The sequence below is a fragment of the Notothenia coriiceps genome, unplaced genomic scaffold (assembly GCF_000735185.1).
Source record: "Notothenia coriiceps isolate Sejong01 unplaced genomic scaffold, NC01 NC01_scaffold00008046, whole genome shotgun sequence".
NCBI lineage: Eukaryota > Metazoa > Chordata > Actinopteri > Perciformes > Nototheniidae > Notothenia > Notothenia coriiceps.
The window spans coordinates 45,086-61,282 of NW_011340747.1; the positions used below are offsets into that span (position 1 = coordinate 45,086).

General features: G+C 44.7%; 1 protein-coding gene across 3 annotated transcripts in view; it reads right to left on the reverse strand.

The window, feature by feature from the left end:
• Positions 1-932: 932 nt before the first annotated feature.
• Positions 933-16,197, reverse strand: part of LOC104944391 (FERM and PDZ domain-containing protein 4-like) — a 35,502-nt gene continuing 20,237 nt past the window's right edge. The window contains exons 3-17 of one of the 3 annotated variants that reach the window (XM_010769917.1): positions 14,960-15,111; positions 14,113-14,215; positions 13,438-13,483; positions 12,917-13,021; positions 12,575-12,682; positions 11,319-11,450; positions 10,161-10,280; positions 9,614-9,750; positions 9,380-9,506; positions 7,361-7,450; positions 7,074-7,256; positions 6,842-6,980; positions 5,450-6,457; positions 3,966-5,183; positions 3,133-3,217 (exon numbers count right to left, since the gene is read on the reverse strand). In XM_010769917.1, coding sequence (XP_010768219.1) covers positions 3,213-3,217; positions 3,966-5,183; positions 5,450-6,457; positions 6,842-6,980; positions 7,074-7,256; positions 7,361-7,450; positions 9,380-9,506; positions 9,614-9,750; positions 10,161-10,280; positions 11,319-11,450; positions 12,575-12,682; positions 12,917-13,021; positions 13,438-13,483; positions 14,113-14,215; positions 14,960-15,111 — 3,673 coding nt within the window. In that variant the 3' untranslated portion in view covers positions 3,133-3,212. Of the gene's footprint in view, positions 5,184-5,449; positions 6,458-6,841; positions 6,981-7,073; positions 7,257-7,360; positions 7,451-9,379; positions 9,507-9,613; positions 9,751-10,160; positions 10,281-11,318; positions 11,451-12,574; positions 12,683-12,916; positions 13,022-13,437; positions 13,484-14,112; positions 14,216-14,959; positions 15,112-16,197 lie in introns of those variants that run through there. The other 2 variants (XM_010769915.1, XM_010769916.1) reach the window with 2 other exon arrangements.

The window sequence follows — 16,197 nt, forward strand, 5'->3', positions numbered from 1 at the left end:
CGACACGAGTTGCCGCGGGGTCGTGGATTTGCTGAATGGGGCGATCTGATTGGTTCACGTTGCAGCATGTGGAGAACAGGCGCCCAAAATGCTAATGAGGTCCTTCCCCCACAGCTGCGCTGGTTGGGAAAATGATCACGTGACAAACACACGCTTGGCTCGTGCACAAACGAGCACAAACAATGGGACACACTCGCATTGTAGTGCTAATCATGGATGTATAATGGTGCTAATAAGTTGTTTTACATTCATTTAAATATCAGTATTGGTAGAGTTTGTTAATGCATCTGAAGCAAAGACTGCATGGAGTATCCATTATCTGTCATTGAATGTGTGTCCTATTTTAAACCCACATATTTGTAATAATATGTCCATACTCACATGCCTCAGTCAGTGTATTTATTTTTGTTCTAAAAATTGCTCACCATAATTCTTCCTTGCTTGTTGGTGTAGTGGTGTCTATTTGTTTTCCATCAGCTGGAGCTACTCACACATTTTATTTTAGTACGAGGAATAATGACAACACATAACCCTCGATTCTTATTCACTCAAGTTACCCCATATCATTTATTCAACCCTATACTTTTAACGACTGCTACTTCTTCTACCTTAAATCCAAATAAATGGGCAATGGAGTGGCTCGAGTTTACAGGCCATCTGCAGCCATCATGAACCCTAAACTTGTAAAAAAGTTAACTTGAAAATCGTTCTTTACTGTACCCTGAATGCATGTAAAAACCAAATATCTTGAATTAGGAAAATATATTTAAAAATATGTCAACTTTGCATTCAAAGTGGATGGTTCATCCACAAAGTATTTTTCTCTTTTAATATGATAAGCCTCATAATAGAATATCTTTTTAATAGTGTCAAATTGTGCGTACAGTATGTTACATTAAACCATTAAAACCAAGAGACAGATGGCAAACATATCTGTAAAATATTTTTTAATAGGTTTGTGGATTATTGAAAAAACAAACAGGAATTGTATTTCTTCTCAAGAGACATAACTGCATCCTGATACAGAGTGTGGAATAATAAATCATTCGAGCACAGAACTTATTCCAAAACAGGAGATAATAAAACACAAAAACCTATATAAATAAATTATTAGAGATAATTAACACAGTGGTCAATCTGACATATTTTGTAATAAATAAAAAAATCTAGATTTGTAATATTAACATATTATTATACTTATATATATTTACCTTTTTTTATATATGCTGTTTATAATTCTGAAAATAATCTATGTGGTAAATGATGACGCTGTGAGTGCAGTATTTTCAACATTTCTGACAAATATTTCTCTTATCTTTCAAGAAACCACCACACTTTCCTCACTTGACTGACAGTGACACATTTCCACAGGTTGATTATAAATATCTGTAGTAAAACTGCACTTATTGAACGGATCGAACTGAAAGTGGATTATTCCAGCATGGTACAATATTAGAGCAAATTAAGCTCATTTGCTTCTTGACACTGCTACGGCAAATAATATAGTTATATATTGTATTTATGTACATTATATACATTTTTTTAAATAAGTTACATAATGCACAGGTAAAAGAGTATCTATTAGGTACATATGATATTACAAAGGTCTGTGACAGTATGGCTTTGTAAATAAACATTACAATATTGTCATCAGAAAAAAGCAAGGGCAGTCAGACGGGACTGCCTTTCAGCATCATACTCTTTATTTTGTGTAATGTTAAACTGCAACTACACTTTATTGGTTTTAACATGGAGATCGTCTAGACCTTGTATGAAAAATATATCCAGCTGAACTAACACGATGCTTAAAGACAGACTTCTACTGACTGCGTAGGCCACACTATAGAGCATAAAGAGTAGCCTCTACTTGCTAAGCAGCGTTTTAAGGGAGCGGGTGAGTGCGTTAGCAATTGCCGACATGGTGCTGGAGTGGCGGACCAGGGCCTTCACGCTGTGCTCCCCTGGGGCTCCCACGGTGGCAACCTCAGCCGCTTTGAGCAGACAGATATAGTTCATCACAACCTCGTCCACCTTTGCCACGACCTCTCTCTGTTGGTGTGAGGCTGAAGCTCCGAGCCCCCTGACCAGACACATGCAGGCCTCGCAGAGACAGCACAGCACCTGGAAGCTACACGTCACAGCTAGCAGCATCTCCTCAGGACTGCTGTGAGCCTGCGCCATCCTGCGGCATGCCCGGCCTAATTCCTTCGACTCCACAGAGAGGAGCTGCTTGTACTGGGAAACATCCTGGAGGGGCATCTGGGCTCCACGATCGCAGCGACCTACGCTGGATCTCACCAGAGCGATGAGCTCGCTGGCGTCTCGTCGGACATCGATGAAGCCGGAAGGGAAGCCGTACATTCGGTCCTTGAGTGCGTTGATTCGTGCGAGCCGGTCGCTGAAGCTCATGTTATTGAGGACCTCTCCATACAGCTGCTCTCCAGCTACATCCACGGCTGCCCCACAGGGCGACATGGCTGCAGCTGCACCGCCATTATCAATATCGCTCCCACCACGGCTTCTTCTGGTACTCTCCCACTCGATTTCATCCTCCTCTGCCTCACTCTTAGGTTTGAAGAAGCAGTAGCTAAAGGGCCCGTTGCATCTCCAGGGACTGGTGTCTAGTTTTTGGGAGCCCTTCATGTGTTTCTGCAATGGAAATGCCACAGAAGCCCTTCTGCTGTCCATCCTGCTGCTGGCGGTAGACCAGCATGTGTGGGAAGACACGGAGCCCTGGGAGTAGCTCTTGGAGAGCCGCTTCCTCGTGGGCCTTCGCTGGACTTTGGTCTCACCTTGCTGGGGCACAGATGGTGACAACGGCTGCTGGCTCCGGCTCCGCGTGGGCTTATCGAACAGAGCCTCCACGCTCCCAGAGCTGCCATTCACGTTGCTGGTGCTGCGCCTGAGCTCCCGGCCCCGTTGCAGGCTATTGCAGAAGGGATCCGTCTGCGGGTTTACGGCCTGAATGTGGTTCTGCCGGGCCTGGACAGAATAGGGCATGTTATCCTGCGTGCAGTTGCTGGAGATAGCATTGGCTTGCAAGGGAGAAGACAAAGGAGGTGGAGGAGGTGGTGTGGGAGGTGGTGGAGAAGGTAGGTTGGGAGTTGGAGATGTAATGCAAGCCCTATTGCCGGTAGATATCTGCCTGCTAAAAGCTGAAGGGTGGTCTCCCCTTCCTAGAGAGACGGTGTTGAGGTCTGCCCGTTGACCACTTACACTGGGGGCGGCAGAGAAACAGAGAGAATCATTAGGACGAGAATGAGGGGACTGACGGACTGCATGCTTTGCCCTCGGGTCTGACCTGAACCAGTCCTCATTGCTGTTACTAGGTTGGCTTCTTGACCGAGGTGGGGGACGGTTATTGGTACCCCCACCATCACGGTTTCCAACTGTATTGAATCCCCCATCGCGACTGATACAGCCCTCTCTCTTATAAAGTGAAAGGAAGTGCTCTGGGTCCATACCACTCCTCTCTAGTTCACTCTCCAGGCCCGAAAAGGAGCTTCTCCTCTCAGCCGCAGCTGCCCTTAAATCTAGACTCTCATTCAGTCTCTGAGCATGCATGTCGAGACTTCCCTTGAGTTTGGCAGGAAGGGTGGCAGAATGGTATGACTGAGGGTTTCTATTTGCCAGCTGCATGGGGTTCGCGTTAGGGGTTACTACATTTGGGCTGAGGAACGGGGATGATATTGAGGAAGGCATACACGGGCAGCGAGCAATGGTGTTGCTCCTATTCTTAACCATTTCCACCAGCTGAGGGTTACTAGTGATAAAGCGCCTGGTGTCCTTCTTTACTGCCCCTCCCAAGCCTGCACTGTGCAGCTTCCCTCCCTGATGCATCTGGCTGACTGTTAGATAGTTAATCAGTTGTCTGTAGGCCTCACTGCCCTCCTTCTGGTTCAGCCCCTTTAAACAGGCCTGTTGCTTAGCATGCACATCATTGTGGGGTCTCTTGCTCCCAGTACCTGTGGTCTCTTTATGCTTGGCTGAGGAGGGCCGGCCTGGTTCAGCCCCGGCAGCCGGAGGGTGAATGTTGGGCAGCATTTTCCGTAGGAGGGCCGGATCCGCATGAGGGTGGAGGTCCTTTCCTTGAGCGCTCTGGCTGGAGAGCCCGCGAGACATCCCAGGTTTGTTGTCTTCATGGTTTAGAACCCTGAGCAATGAGGATGAGGAACTGGAAAGCGGGTGTCTTTGCGAATGCCGGTGTTTTGCTTCAACTGCACCGGCACCGACCGGGGAGTCGGTGGGGGTGGCGCAGGCACTGCTGTTGGTGCTGCCCCCCGCATCCAGTGAGGAGCACAGAGACCCCTGCAGTGAACTGTGGGCTTCTCCTTGCAAATTTGAAATCCTTTTTGCCAGATGGTACTCACACAAGCGTGCTACACTCTGTTGTCTGGAGATGGGCTGATGGTCGTTCTGTACGTCCGACCCCTGTTTGCTCGGGGACAGCAGTGAAGCAACGACTAAATGTTCGTCTTGCTCGACAGCTGCCGCTCCGTTATCTCCCCCGCAGTCCCCCAAGTTGACAGCATCTAACATGCGATTGGAGGAGGCGGAGGGAGGGCGGGGGAGTCTGTGCTGCTCCCGGGGGAGGCTGTTCATTGCAACGCCCTCAGCTGCAGAACTTTCTCCCAAAAAAGAGTTCTGTCTTCTTTGACTTTCCCCTCGCTCGCAGAAGGAAGTGCGCTGGTCCATTTCCAGATGGACGCGGCTCCCACCGGCCTCACCCCGATGCCCCTCCCTTGTGCTGAAGGTGTTGTACTTCCCGCTGGAGTCTGCAGACTTCCTGTGATGCTTGCCTCCTGGTGTGGTTGAACTGGGGCGCTGGAGAGTGGCTGAGAGGTTATTCTGGGTCCTCAACACCAAAGTGTCTGGCCCCGATGATGCAGCAGGGTCCAATAGGGGGCTCCGCCTCGGAGGAACTGCCGGAGGGTGGAGGTGTCGCGTTGGACTACGGGGTCTTTTCTGTATCGTTCCTACTGGGGTGGGTGACACGGGGAAATCAGTTTTCTCCTCAATTAAAGGTTGGTACCCCTCCCTCGTGGCCACCATGAGACGCATGTGGCTCTCGTTGAGCCGTTGAGAAGCGACCAGCTCAGAGATCTCCGTCATCTCTGAGGAGTTGGTCTCATTTCCAGAATCTGACGACGACTCGGCGCTCAAGCCTCGAGATGAGTAGACTCCTAGGCGATAAGAGATAGGAAGTTAAATATAGGTCAATAAATAGATACTCTAGCTGCTGTTAAATGTGTCTATGATTTGCATTTGAGAAGGCAAGTGACCTGATGTCATGGATGTGTTTTTACTGACTTAAAGGAGGCAAGTGGGCACAGAATTAAGGCTAAATGGTAGAAATAAAACACATTAATGACAACAAATAACTACTAAAGTTCTGACACAGATTTAGTTTGGTTAAGTAAAGAGGTCTAAACAAAGAGTATCAACAGACCTGGATGATTGTGGCTGTTGCTGGGCGGTGGTGGTGGTGGCGGTGGAGGCCTCTGATCAGAGACAGACAGAGCCTCCACCGCCAGTAAAGTTTTCATGACGGCATTATCCAGCCTTCTCCCCCCTCCCCTGCTCCCCTCCGCCTCCTCGTGAGTTGGAACGGCATCGATTAACGACACCGGGATGTCGTCGTTTTGCCGTGTGCTGAGCGGCCTTCCCTCGGGGGCGCCGTCCTCGTCTGAGCTGTCCCGAAAGCCCGGCGGGGGGGCCGCGATGGCGAGGTTGAGGGTCTGCAGCAGCGAGTCGTCCTCGGGTTCGTCGACGCTGTCGTCTCCCTCGGGGGGGGGCAGGGAGGTGAGGTCGATGATGTCGTCGGTCGAACCAGACAGTGTAAGGAAGGTGGCGTTCCCCGCCGCCGTCCCTAACCCTCCTCCCTGGTTGCCGCAGTTCTCAGCGATGGGTGTCCCGCCCGTGGAGTCTTCATCGTCGTCGTCGTCCTCCGCGTCGTCCGTCGTGTCGCGGTAGAACAGGTCCCTCAGCAGCGGCTCCTCCCCCCCCTCCTCAGTTATAATGTTGCTGTACACATGTGTCAGACCGCTGAACTGAAACGGCACCCTGTCCTGAGGCCTGAAGTCCACGTTGTTGTGCAGGTACGGGGGTCTGTGCTCGGGGACCTCCGGACTCTCCATCAGCCTTTCATAGCCTAAGTTCTTGGGCCGGTTCAGAGGAGGGTCCCCCCCAAAGATAAAGGACACCTTAGCGCTCCGAGGCGAGTCTTGAGGTTTGTGTCTGGTCGCGGGGGGAAGAGGAGGGGGTAACGGACTTCTGCGTGTCCCGAGGTCTCTGTCAGGGTTTTGTTGCTCGTGGAAGCAAGAGGGAATGCTGTTCTCTCTCTGCCCGTTGTCTGAATACTGCGAGTTCCTGGTGTAGACCTCTCCCTCGCTGGGGGGGGGCTCCTCGTTGTCCCCCAAAGATATGCTGTACGGCCATTCCAGGACGCGATCCTGACCTGCACAGAGCAGAAATAAAAGTCCTAATTATTTCATGTGTTTTATATTTCATGTTGGTTACATTTGAAAGTGGCTCTCTTTTTTTGAGTGCTCCACTTCCAGACTTCTGAGGTTTTTACGCTGCACTGTGAAGCATACATTTTTAAGCCTGCGAGTCTTGTTCTTCTCAACTTCTTTTAAATATGTGAGTGCTCTGCCAGGACAATTAACTTGTGTTGCTTCAACCTAAAACATTTTCTCACCCAAAGGAAAATCAATTCCCATGTTTCAGGAAACAATTTAAAAACAGAATGTAAGCAGTGAACTGTGAATGAACTCTTGAAATTGCATTTTTGCATAAGTTAGTAGAAAATCCACACAGACACACATACACATTAACTCACTAGGGTCATCCCCTCCAGTGCTGTTGCAGAGAGGCATGCTGAAGATAGATCTCCTTGCGTCCACTAGGAGGCGGTAGTATCCTGCTGTTAGACAGGCCAGGTTCATGGCATCACTGGACTCCATGATCAGTGTGATGGGCTGTGTTAGAAGGGAAAGGAAAAACAACAGATGCTTTTATTTCGGCAGGGCAGAATAATGTTTTCTGGCACTTTCTGACAGATCTGTGCTCACCCTGACATCCAGGACATGCAGCTCCAGCCGGACGTTGGTCTCGTCCTCAGTGATGATCTCAATGCGGTTCACGTGGCTGAAGTCGGCCAACAGGGCCACTAGGTTGGTCCGTGTGTTGATCACGTGACTGATGCCGTAGCGGGGGCCCACCAACAGCGTCACATCTGTCTGTTTCTCCCCTTGCTGCACAAAGACAAACCAGGTGTTCAAACTTTTATCCTAAAAGAGTTTGATAGAGTTCAACTTAAGTTTGTTTTCAAACTTTCTTTCCAGAACAATGGTCTTACCAGTAGTATTGATTTGAACTCCCTCCCTCCGTAGAGTCTGAGTTCACTGAGGTACCTCAGGTAATGCACCTTGGCCTGCAAAGCGGTCAGCTGCACAGAGAACAAAGTGAAATGCATAAGTAAGCATTAAAACGGAATCACTTCCACCTGAACAATTGCTTCCTAATGCCAGGACGTAAAGCACTCTCGAGCCATTTTGATCCAGACCGCTGATTTTCCATTATACCCCATCATGTCATTTAAATCGGATCAAAATCGAAAGCACTGCAGAACTCTTTATGGCTTTCTTGTGTGGATGTGCTTCGCTCCAGCCATTTAGAGTCAATGAGATTTTCCACTTTAAAGTGCATTTGTGCAAAGTACTGATGCCTGCACGGACACACACATATCTATGACATGTTCTCTGTGTTCATTTGGAATTCTTCATTTCTATATATATATATTTTACCACTAACAATACTAATCAGATGTATATGGTACACTATCATGGCACCATATTACCAGTTATTTCTAAATCTTCAATCTAAAATTGACAGAAAACAAAGACTACTTCCCATTTCTTCGGCTTTTAGAAACATTGATACAGTATAAGACATTTACAGATGAATAAATCCAATTCCTTTAAATACTTTTTAATGATCCGAGGGAGCTATATCTATTGTACATTCTCCTGGTTGCACCTAAATGTAAGATTAGTCTCAGACACAAAAGGCTAATGGGCCGTTTTTCGTTTTAATTCTTGCTCAGTCTTTCTACAAAAGAGCGAGCTGCCTCTTTAAGCGAGGACTGAGATCAATTCAAGGCCGTAAGAAGAGAGCTAATATGGAACGTCAATGTTTTGGATTGCTTGTCAGTGTGTTGATGTTGCTCTGACATATTTCTCCCTAATGAGTGGACTGGATATCAGCTGTCACTGTGAATGCAAATGATCAGCCAGCACATCACACTGCTGCAGGCTTCAGGGGGAGAGATCAATATCACTCCGGTAAGCCTGAGATTTTATACACAAATATGGAGTTCAGGTGTGTGAAATACATTCCTACATCCACTACATGAAGCTGTGTAAGGCAGAAATACAAAAACGAGCACATCTGATTAAGCAATAAGCATACACACATTTTTAGAAACTCGGACAGGTACACTTTTGACATTTTTATTTTGTATGTGAGCCGTAAAACTAAAGGATGATTTACATATTTGTGAAACTACATATTGAATATAAATGGTCCTTTATAGTTAAAAACCCAACACACCAACAGCTCAGGAACACTACAACATTACTACTTAAGATGCATATTTAAAAAAATGGCCAAAAATATATAACACCATTTGAAAAAAGAAAGTAATTTCCTAAAACAGTTGAGCTTTAGTTCTTGGAAGTAAGGAGTCAAAACATTCAGAAGGACTTAATACATATAGTATTTGGCTCTGTTATGAAAGCATGATGGTGTTTGTGGGATTGTCTCAAAATAAACTATGGGGCCCGTGTTCAGTAGACATGTGACCGAGAGCAATCTTAAGGCACACAGATGTGTTTTTAATAAAAACACAGGACTTATTTTTTTCCCCGTTCACAAAAAACTAATTTTAGAGAAAAACAAAACAACATTATTTATACTTTCTTGTAGCTAACCCTATTTACTTGGATTACTTTAGTTTTGCTGTGCTGCATTTTTGTAAGTGTTAAAGGAAATATGAGAATAAATGCCTTTACCAATACAACCTTTTTTAAAAAGAGCTTCAAAGTTGAGCTGGAGTCGGAGTGACCGAGTGTGTGTGAATATTAATATTTGATTACGCATACAGTTTGGTAATGAATTTAACTCACATTAGTATTCAAGGTCTGGCTCGACAAAGGGTCTTAGGTTGACAAGGGTGAGAACCTTTACGAGGTGGAGGATGGCAGCGGTGCTATTTTAGGATATTGCGTCAGAAGACACACAGACTGTGTTTGTGTGCATGTCGGTGTGTCAGAGGTTTATTAACAAGGGCAAACAAAGATGAAAGAGAGTTGCTTACTTTTTTCCCTGGAGGCACGAGGTTCTGGTTGGTTTTGAGGATGTGTGTCAGAGCCTTCTTTATGTTTTTCTCCTTCATGCTGGTCAGCACGGCGGGGGGGAGGAACAGCGGCAGACCCCACTCCTTTCTATTGAGGGGAGATTGATTTGCAGCATTAAGTTACTCAATACTCCGACCAATTCTCGTAGAAAGTGCTTCCTAATAACACATGGGTTTACACCACATACAACTTACTGGATGTATTTGAGGGAGACTTTCTGGCTCTGTCTGGTTGTCATCGTGAGGATGTACATCTGCAGAGCGGCCAATCGTAGCGCGGCATCGTACTTCAGCTCCGGGCCGAAACGCTCCAAAACCACATCGTTACAACTCTGCGGCAAAACGGAGAGCAAAGTTATCTTAAAGTCAAGTTTTTGGGCTTGTGAACTGCATTTTCATTTCATCTCTCCGTCCAGCAACTCAAGCAGCAGGTTATCCCCGCAGAGCGGAAATAAACTGTTTTCAACCTTTGTGGCTCGTGCTTCCTTCAAAGGCATACAGTTTCCAGTCCCTCATGAAGGACTCGGAAGCACACAATGGTGAGCAGTGATTAGCTTTCCTTCTCTCTGGATATTTCACTTGATTCATTATCAAAGGAGGGGAAGCATTTTATTACGTTAGACAGTATGGGTGTTTTTAATGGGGGGCTTTATCGGCGATGTGTTTCTTGAAAGCATCCATCCTGTCACATTGTCTATCTCACAGAATCAGCTTTAGGACTTTACTGCTGATTTTTGCCCACCTGCACATAGAGGTATTCAAATGCCACAGCGTCTCTCCGCAGCAGCTCCACGGGGTCCCTGGGCACGAAGCTGATCCTAAAGAAACACTTCATCTTGTCACAGCCAGGCCTCTGGGTCACCTGGGGGACACAGAGGAAGCAGACATGAAGAAATAAAACACTTAGGGTCAACATGGGAAAAAAGACTAAGCGGTTTGTGCTAAAGTGCAATTATTTTTGGTATAAAGTAAGTATGTGTAGGGCAGGAAGGGTTTAATGTAAGACAGAATGGAGATGCATTATGGGAATCGTAGGATCCAGAGTTATTAGCGACTGACCCATACTAAAAGTCAGATTATGTCAGACTGAAATAGGATTTTTAATCTCTCTCCAAATGGAAGTGCAATACAGAATTGATGGGCCGCTAAAAATATAGAAATATGTTGTGTGTATTGTCCTTGAATAATAGCAGATGATTGAAAAATCAGATGTAGCACTTGCAGTGTATATATAGTAGACTAGTGCCATATTAGTGTTATTCTAACCACATTACAACCTCAATACATTTGTATTTAATTCAGCAGCAGTAGCCCTGAGAAAGCCGACTTGCTTGCAGTGGTTGTCCATGAATTTGATTCCACTTATTTCTCAGCACCAAACCACAAGACTAGCATCTTCCTTTAAATATTGATTATTTTTGATACATTATTTAATGTGCAAGTGTAGAGAGGACAAAGGAGTGTATTTTTATATTTCAAGGACTACCAGCTTTCTCCCACACACCTGTCACCGCGATTGACACTCAGCTGTTTTATAGCAAGGGGTGTGTTTTATCAAGCATGTCAGTGACTCTTAAACTGCCATTGTGTGTTCCACTTGCAGGCCTTCACATCTAAACTGAGTGGTTATGAATATTAAAACTGTCCCCTCGTGTTCCTGCAACCTCATTAGCATGTAGCGGGCACTCTGGGTGAGTGTGTGTGGGGTTTTTGTGCATTTCTGTGTGTGTGTAGGGGGGGAGGTGTAATGCGAGCTGTCGCCCTGCTGTGCCAGTGCTGATAAATGACACCGGGGTCAAAATGCTGTTTGAATGCTGAGCAGGAATGTGTGCAAGTTGCTGTGTGTGTGGGTCTGATTGATAGGAGACAACAAGTGATGAAGAGGAGAGACATCTCCTACCTGAGTAAGCATCTCCTGCTCATGCAGCAGGAGCAGTCTGCTTCCAGAGCCTTCTGTCCGGTGCTCCAACACCAGGGAGAAGTGCTCGATGCATTTGATTGACAGCTTCTCTTGCAGGGTCAGAATCACATCCTGAAGTGAACACACATACGTATATTTAATTATGATGGTGCTTAACAATTGTGTCTATGCATCAACCCATGCAAGATCTATTCAGCCTCACCAACATCTGACAATTGTGTTTGTGTGCTCTCCAATGCTTCTGTATTTACTTAGTGTAGCACATTTTGGGACAAATCAAAACTTTTTATTTTAGTATACTTTTCCTTTTTCCAGTACGAAAACACGGCATAGTGTATTCATAACCTGCTGAAAATAAGAGGGACAACTTTTCGAAACGTATTTTTTCAAAGTGCATATCCTTTCTGTACCCAGTGGTTGACTTTTTTTATCCCAGAAACCTTGAAGGGAAATCTTCAAAGATGAAAATGTGAAAAGATGGTGATTTCTCAGGAGTAAAATATGAAAGGTCAGAATACGACAGTGTAAGAAAGGTGTTTTGCTACCAAAGGGTATGAGGTAGAATACGCGGTTTTTTTTCTGTGGTGTACATGTTTATAATTCAAGCCCATTAATTGTTCATATTTACATACAAAATAATGTAACATTTGATATACATATGTTTTATAGAGAACATTTTATTAAGAGAATCTGCTTCTTTAATAATATGACTCTTTTTATAGCTAGCTCAAATTAGCTTACCAGCTAACATAACTGTAGTTGTGGATAACTGCTAGCTTTGTAGCATGACTAAAACAGATTCTAAATGTTGATAATTGAAGAGATAAATTAAGGAATACTCTTTAAATAATGCTTTTTATAATGTTAATCAATATTAAAGTAAAAGCCTTGATAAGATAACATTACAGTATTTGCAGTTAATCTAAAAATAGCAGTGACTCCGCACTTTCTAAACTCTAATCTGGAAGCCACAGTGGATCACAACTGAAGCTCCAGGTCTAAATATGTAAATGTGCTCTTTGCCACCATGCCGGAATAAATGAGTTGCTCAAACAAATGGAACTAAGTGATTGAATTTCATGGTCTGTGTGTGTGCGTACCGAGACACACTAATTTGCACTGCAAATGAATTTCTCCCTTCGTAATTATAGATGCTGCAGAGACGGCTAATTTTGCCGAGTGTGCCTTAAGGGATGGAGCACACACTCAATCACACACACAAACACACAAGACACCTTGATAGAGGTACTGCTGTCGAAGCGAAAAGACTTGGTCTGCCCGTTCTCCAGGTAGACCTTCAGGACATTTGGCATGAACAGCAGAGAGTTGTCCTTCACCGGGTTCTGCAAATGAGGAACATGATCAGTATTTAAATGTAAAGCCTCTGATAGAATAAATGTCAGGTGAGTTTAAATATGTGAATTCTGATCATTCATAGCACATTTTCAAGATTGTCTTATCAATCTGACATAGCTCAACTGTTTGTCTTATGCTGTAACCATCTGGCTTTGCCTTTATAGGTCATACATAAGAGTGTGTGCGGGTACATGTTTGTGTGTGTGTGTGTTAGAACTCACTGGAACCTGGCCGTTTATAATGACCTCCTCTGCAAAGCGCACTTTGACCGGATTGGACTTGAGCATGGCTTTTTTGGCTGCACTGATGAACGCTGACTTAGGGGACTATGAGGCAACCGTCCAAGAAGAGAGACCGAGAGGATAGAGGGAGACAGATGGAGGGAGAAAGATAAACACATGCACCAAGGGAGAGGGAAGAAACACATTTCAACCGTCAGCTATAAATGTAACATTGGAAAAATCAATAAAACATTAATACACCAACTTTTAATTCCCAGGAAGTCTTATTTTAGAGTGCTATTTGTTGGCAATTTGACTGAAACACAACCTTGGTACAACAAAATACAATCTTAAGAAGTGCATGGGGCAAAATGAATGCATAAAAAAAAGACCAATAACAGCATTGCATTAGTCTGTCAACCGAGCCCAAGCCCAAACAAAACGTCAATACAGAGTGATATAAGCAAGAATGAATATGACACATACATTTCCTTAAGGCTGATAAAAGCTGATGTACTCACAGGATAAGGTTGGACAACAGTCAAAATTATGGATTCTTTGCAGCTCCTGAAGCGAGAAGACCCCAAATCACAGAGTCAAATAAAATCATCAGAAAACAACAATCACAGTGAACAACAATGGCAGACAAGTGGAGGGAACTTGATTAGCTTGGCTGAAATGGAATGAGACGCCTCTGGCAATCAATACTTACGAGAATACACAGATAAAACCAGAAGCACGCACGCACGCACGCACGCACGCACGCACGCACGCACGCACGCACGCACGCACGCACGCACACACACACACACACACTGCTTCAAAACAAGAATTCTTATGCATTGGAATAACAAAACGTTTTTTCTTTCTTATTATTAATGCTGAATATTTCTGGATAACAATAACAGTGCTTGTGTGATAAGCCAATGAGAAGTGCATGACAAATACTTGGCAAGCACTTCATTAGAGTTCCTCACAGTTTGGTGAAATTAATAATGAGATTTTAAAATCAAATTAATGCTAATGACTGGGACTTTGTCAGGCAAGCTGTTTAGTATGTCCGTTATCATGTTTTTAAAAGGGTTGGTTTACCCAAAATTATTCGACATAACTATGTAGTTAGCTATCTAAACACTATGAGATTATTCTATCTTTAAAAAACGAACCACCTCATTCTGAAGTTTTTTGGTATTTACCTGACGAGGTCTATGACTCGCTCTCTGGGAGCAGAACTGACGGGTTCATCGTTGATCAGGATGATCTCATCGCCTGGCAGCAGTCTCCCCTCTGATGGACCGCCTATATGCAAATAAACAAGCCCATGGTTGATCACAGCGCAGAGCGTTTTCAGTCTGTCAGCCACAGATTGCAGCTAGCAGGTCATTTGGGTGTGTCCGACTCCTAACACACGCAATAGGTGTGACCATTAATAAACCTCTGTGTCCTCAAGCATTTATATTCTGTCTCTCTTTGCCCCAACAACTCTAATTATAATATTCATCAGTTCCACTGTCTGATTGGAATTCAGCGCCAATTGATTCTGATGCCGCGGTGTGTGTCTGTGCATGGCTGATAGGGGTCTGTGAGCAGAGCTCTGGCAGTAATTTGGCCACCTAAATACGCATTACTCTCACTTAAAAGCAAACATTATTTTGAGCTCATTTTCGTTGTAGCATGGGGTCAATAGTACTTGTGCAATCATAGCCAACAGTCTGCATGGTTCTCTTCTAAACAATCATTACAGCAACTGTTCGCATTGATTAGCACTTTGCAAATAGTTACAAATGAAAGCCCTCAGTGCAAACATGCAAACTCTCAGAGTTCTGCACTACAGCATCGCTGGATGCTTGTTCTCCACACAAGTCACTGAAAACTTGTGTTATTCTTTGGGAAATACATGCAGTTAAAGCCCATTTCTTTCCGTATTGCCGGTTTTTTCTGTCTAATGCATGGTTTGAAGCCCCAAAGTGTTGAGTTTAACCATCTCTGAGTTTGTCGAGTGGTGGTGATATCAGAAAACATCCAGCACAGTATAGCGCCTACCCGGAGTGACAGAGCGGACCACCACTGGTTTCTCGCTGCCTGCCACGAAGCCGAAGCCCAGGACGGGGTCCCGCCTCATCTCCACCAGGCGAGGGGCGGGGGGGAGCCCATCCAGGTGGACCTCCTCCAGGGAGCTGCTCTGGGACACTTGGCTGGAAAATAAAAGAGAAAAAGGAACATGAAGATTAAGAGAAATTCTACCAAACTATGGCAAAAAAAAGGGTGATTCGTATGAGTTTGCTGACACACTTCTCCATAGTGACGTTATAATGAGTCAGCAAATATGTAGCTTTTAATGAGCACAATATCTGTTACCGGGATCAAACCTGCCCTGCTTATTAAACAGGGGTCTCTCAGATATCATGACAATGCACGTTAAAACGCAACCAATTCATTAATTCCTTGTCTAGAAATGAGTTTCGGCTCTAAGAGAAAACATTATCTTTGCATGAGTGGGTTTTGCTATCCAATCAGCTGCTCATAAGTCAAAGCCTTGGCTCAGGTACGGTCATTAGCTCCATTTTTTGTGTGTGCTTAAAAGCCACTTATAAATGAAAGCGCAGGTCCTGAATTTATAAAACGCCTCGGGCCTACAATCTGGAACCTATTTGCCTCTGACGTCTGTATTCAAGTCTGCACAGCTTTCCAAATAAAAATGAACGGATCATTCAACAAGTCACAATTATTCAATTATTTAATGTGTAAAGGTAAAAAAGGCCATCTTTGATAAGTTTAACGGGCACATATTATATCTATGTGACAAGTGAAATCACCCGGACCCAGGTGTGAATCCGGCCTGCCCCCAAAAATAAATGGTCCCATGTCCCAATTGTCCCAGGCTGGATTTAATCTGATCATATCAAATACAGTGTAAGGGTAGCCATTTTGGGGGAAATCGTTAGATTAAAAAATGGGTTTAAACTCCGAGAATGCTATTTACCATGATCGGGAATCAAGGGGATCGATAAAGCATTGGATCTAAGAATCCATTTTCTCATTGTGATCCATACAACCTGATCAACTCCCATCCCCAGTGCCTTATTGCAAGTCACTCAGTCTGAGAGCACCACTTCAATGTTAATATGCCATATTAAATGAAAGCTTCCTGCTCGCTGAACGCCAGCCGTCTGTCTCGGCCGGGACGGTGAGGATGCAGAGGGCCTGTTAATTAAGAGGTGATATATGCTTTCAGAGGGCTTCACTCATTCTCTCTCTCACTGTATCTACCCCCCCCCCCC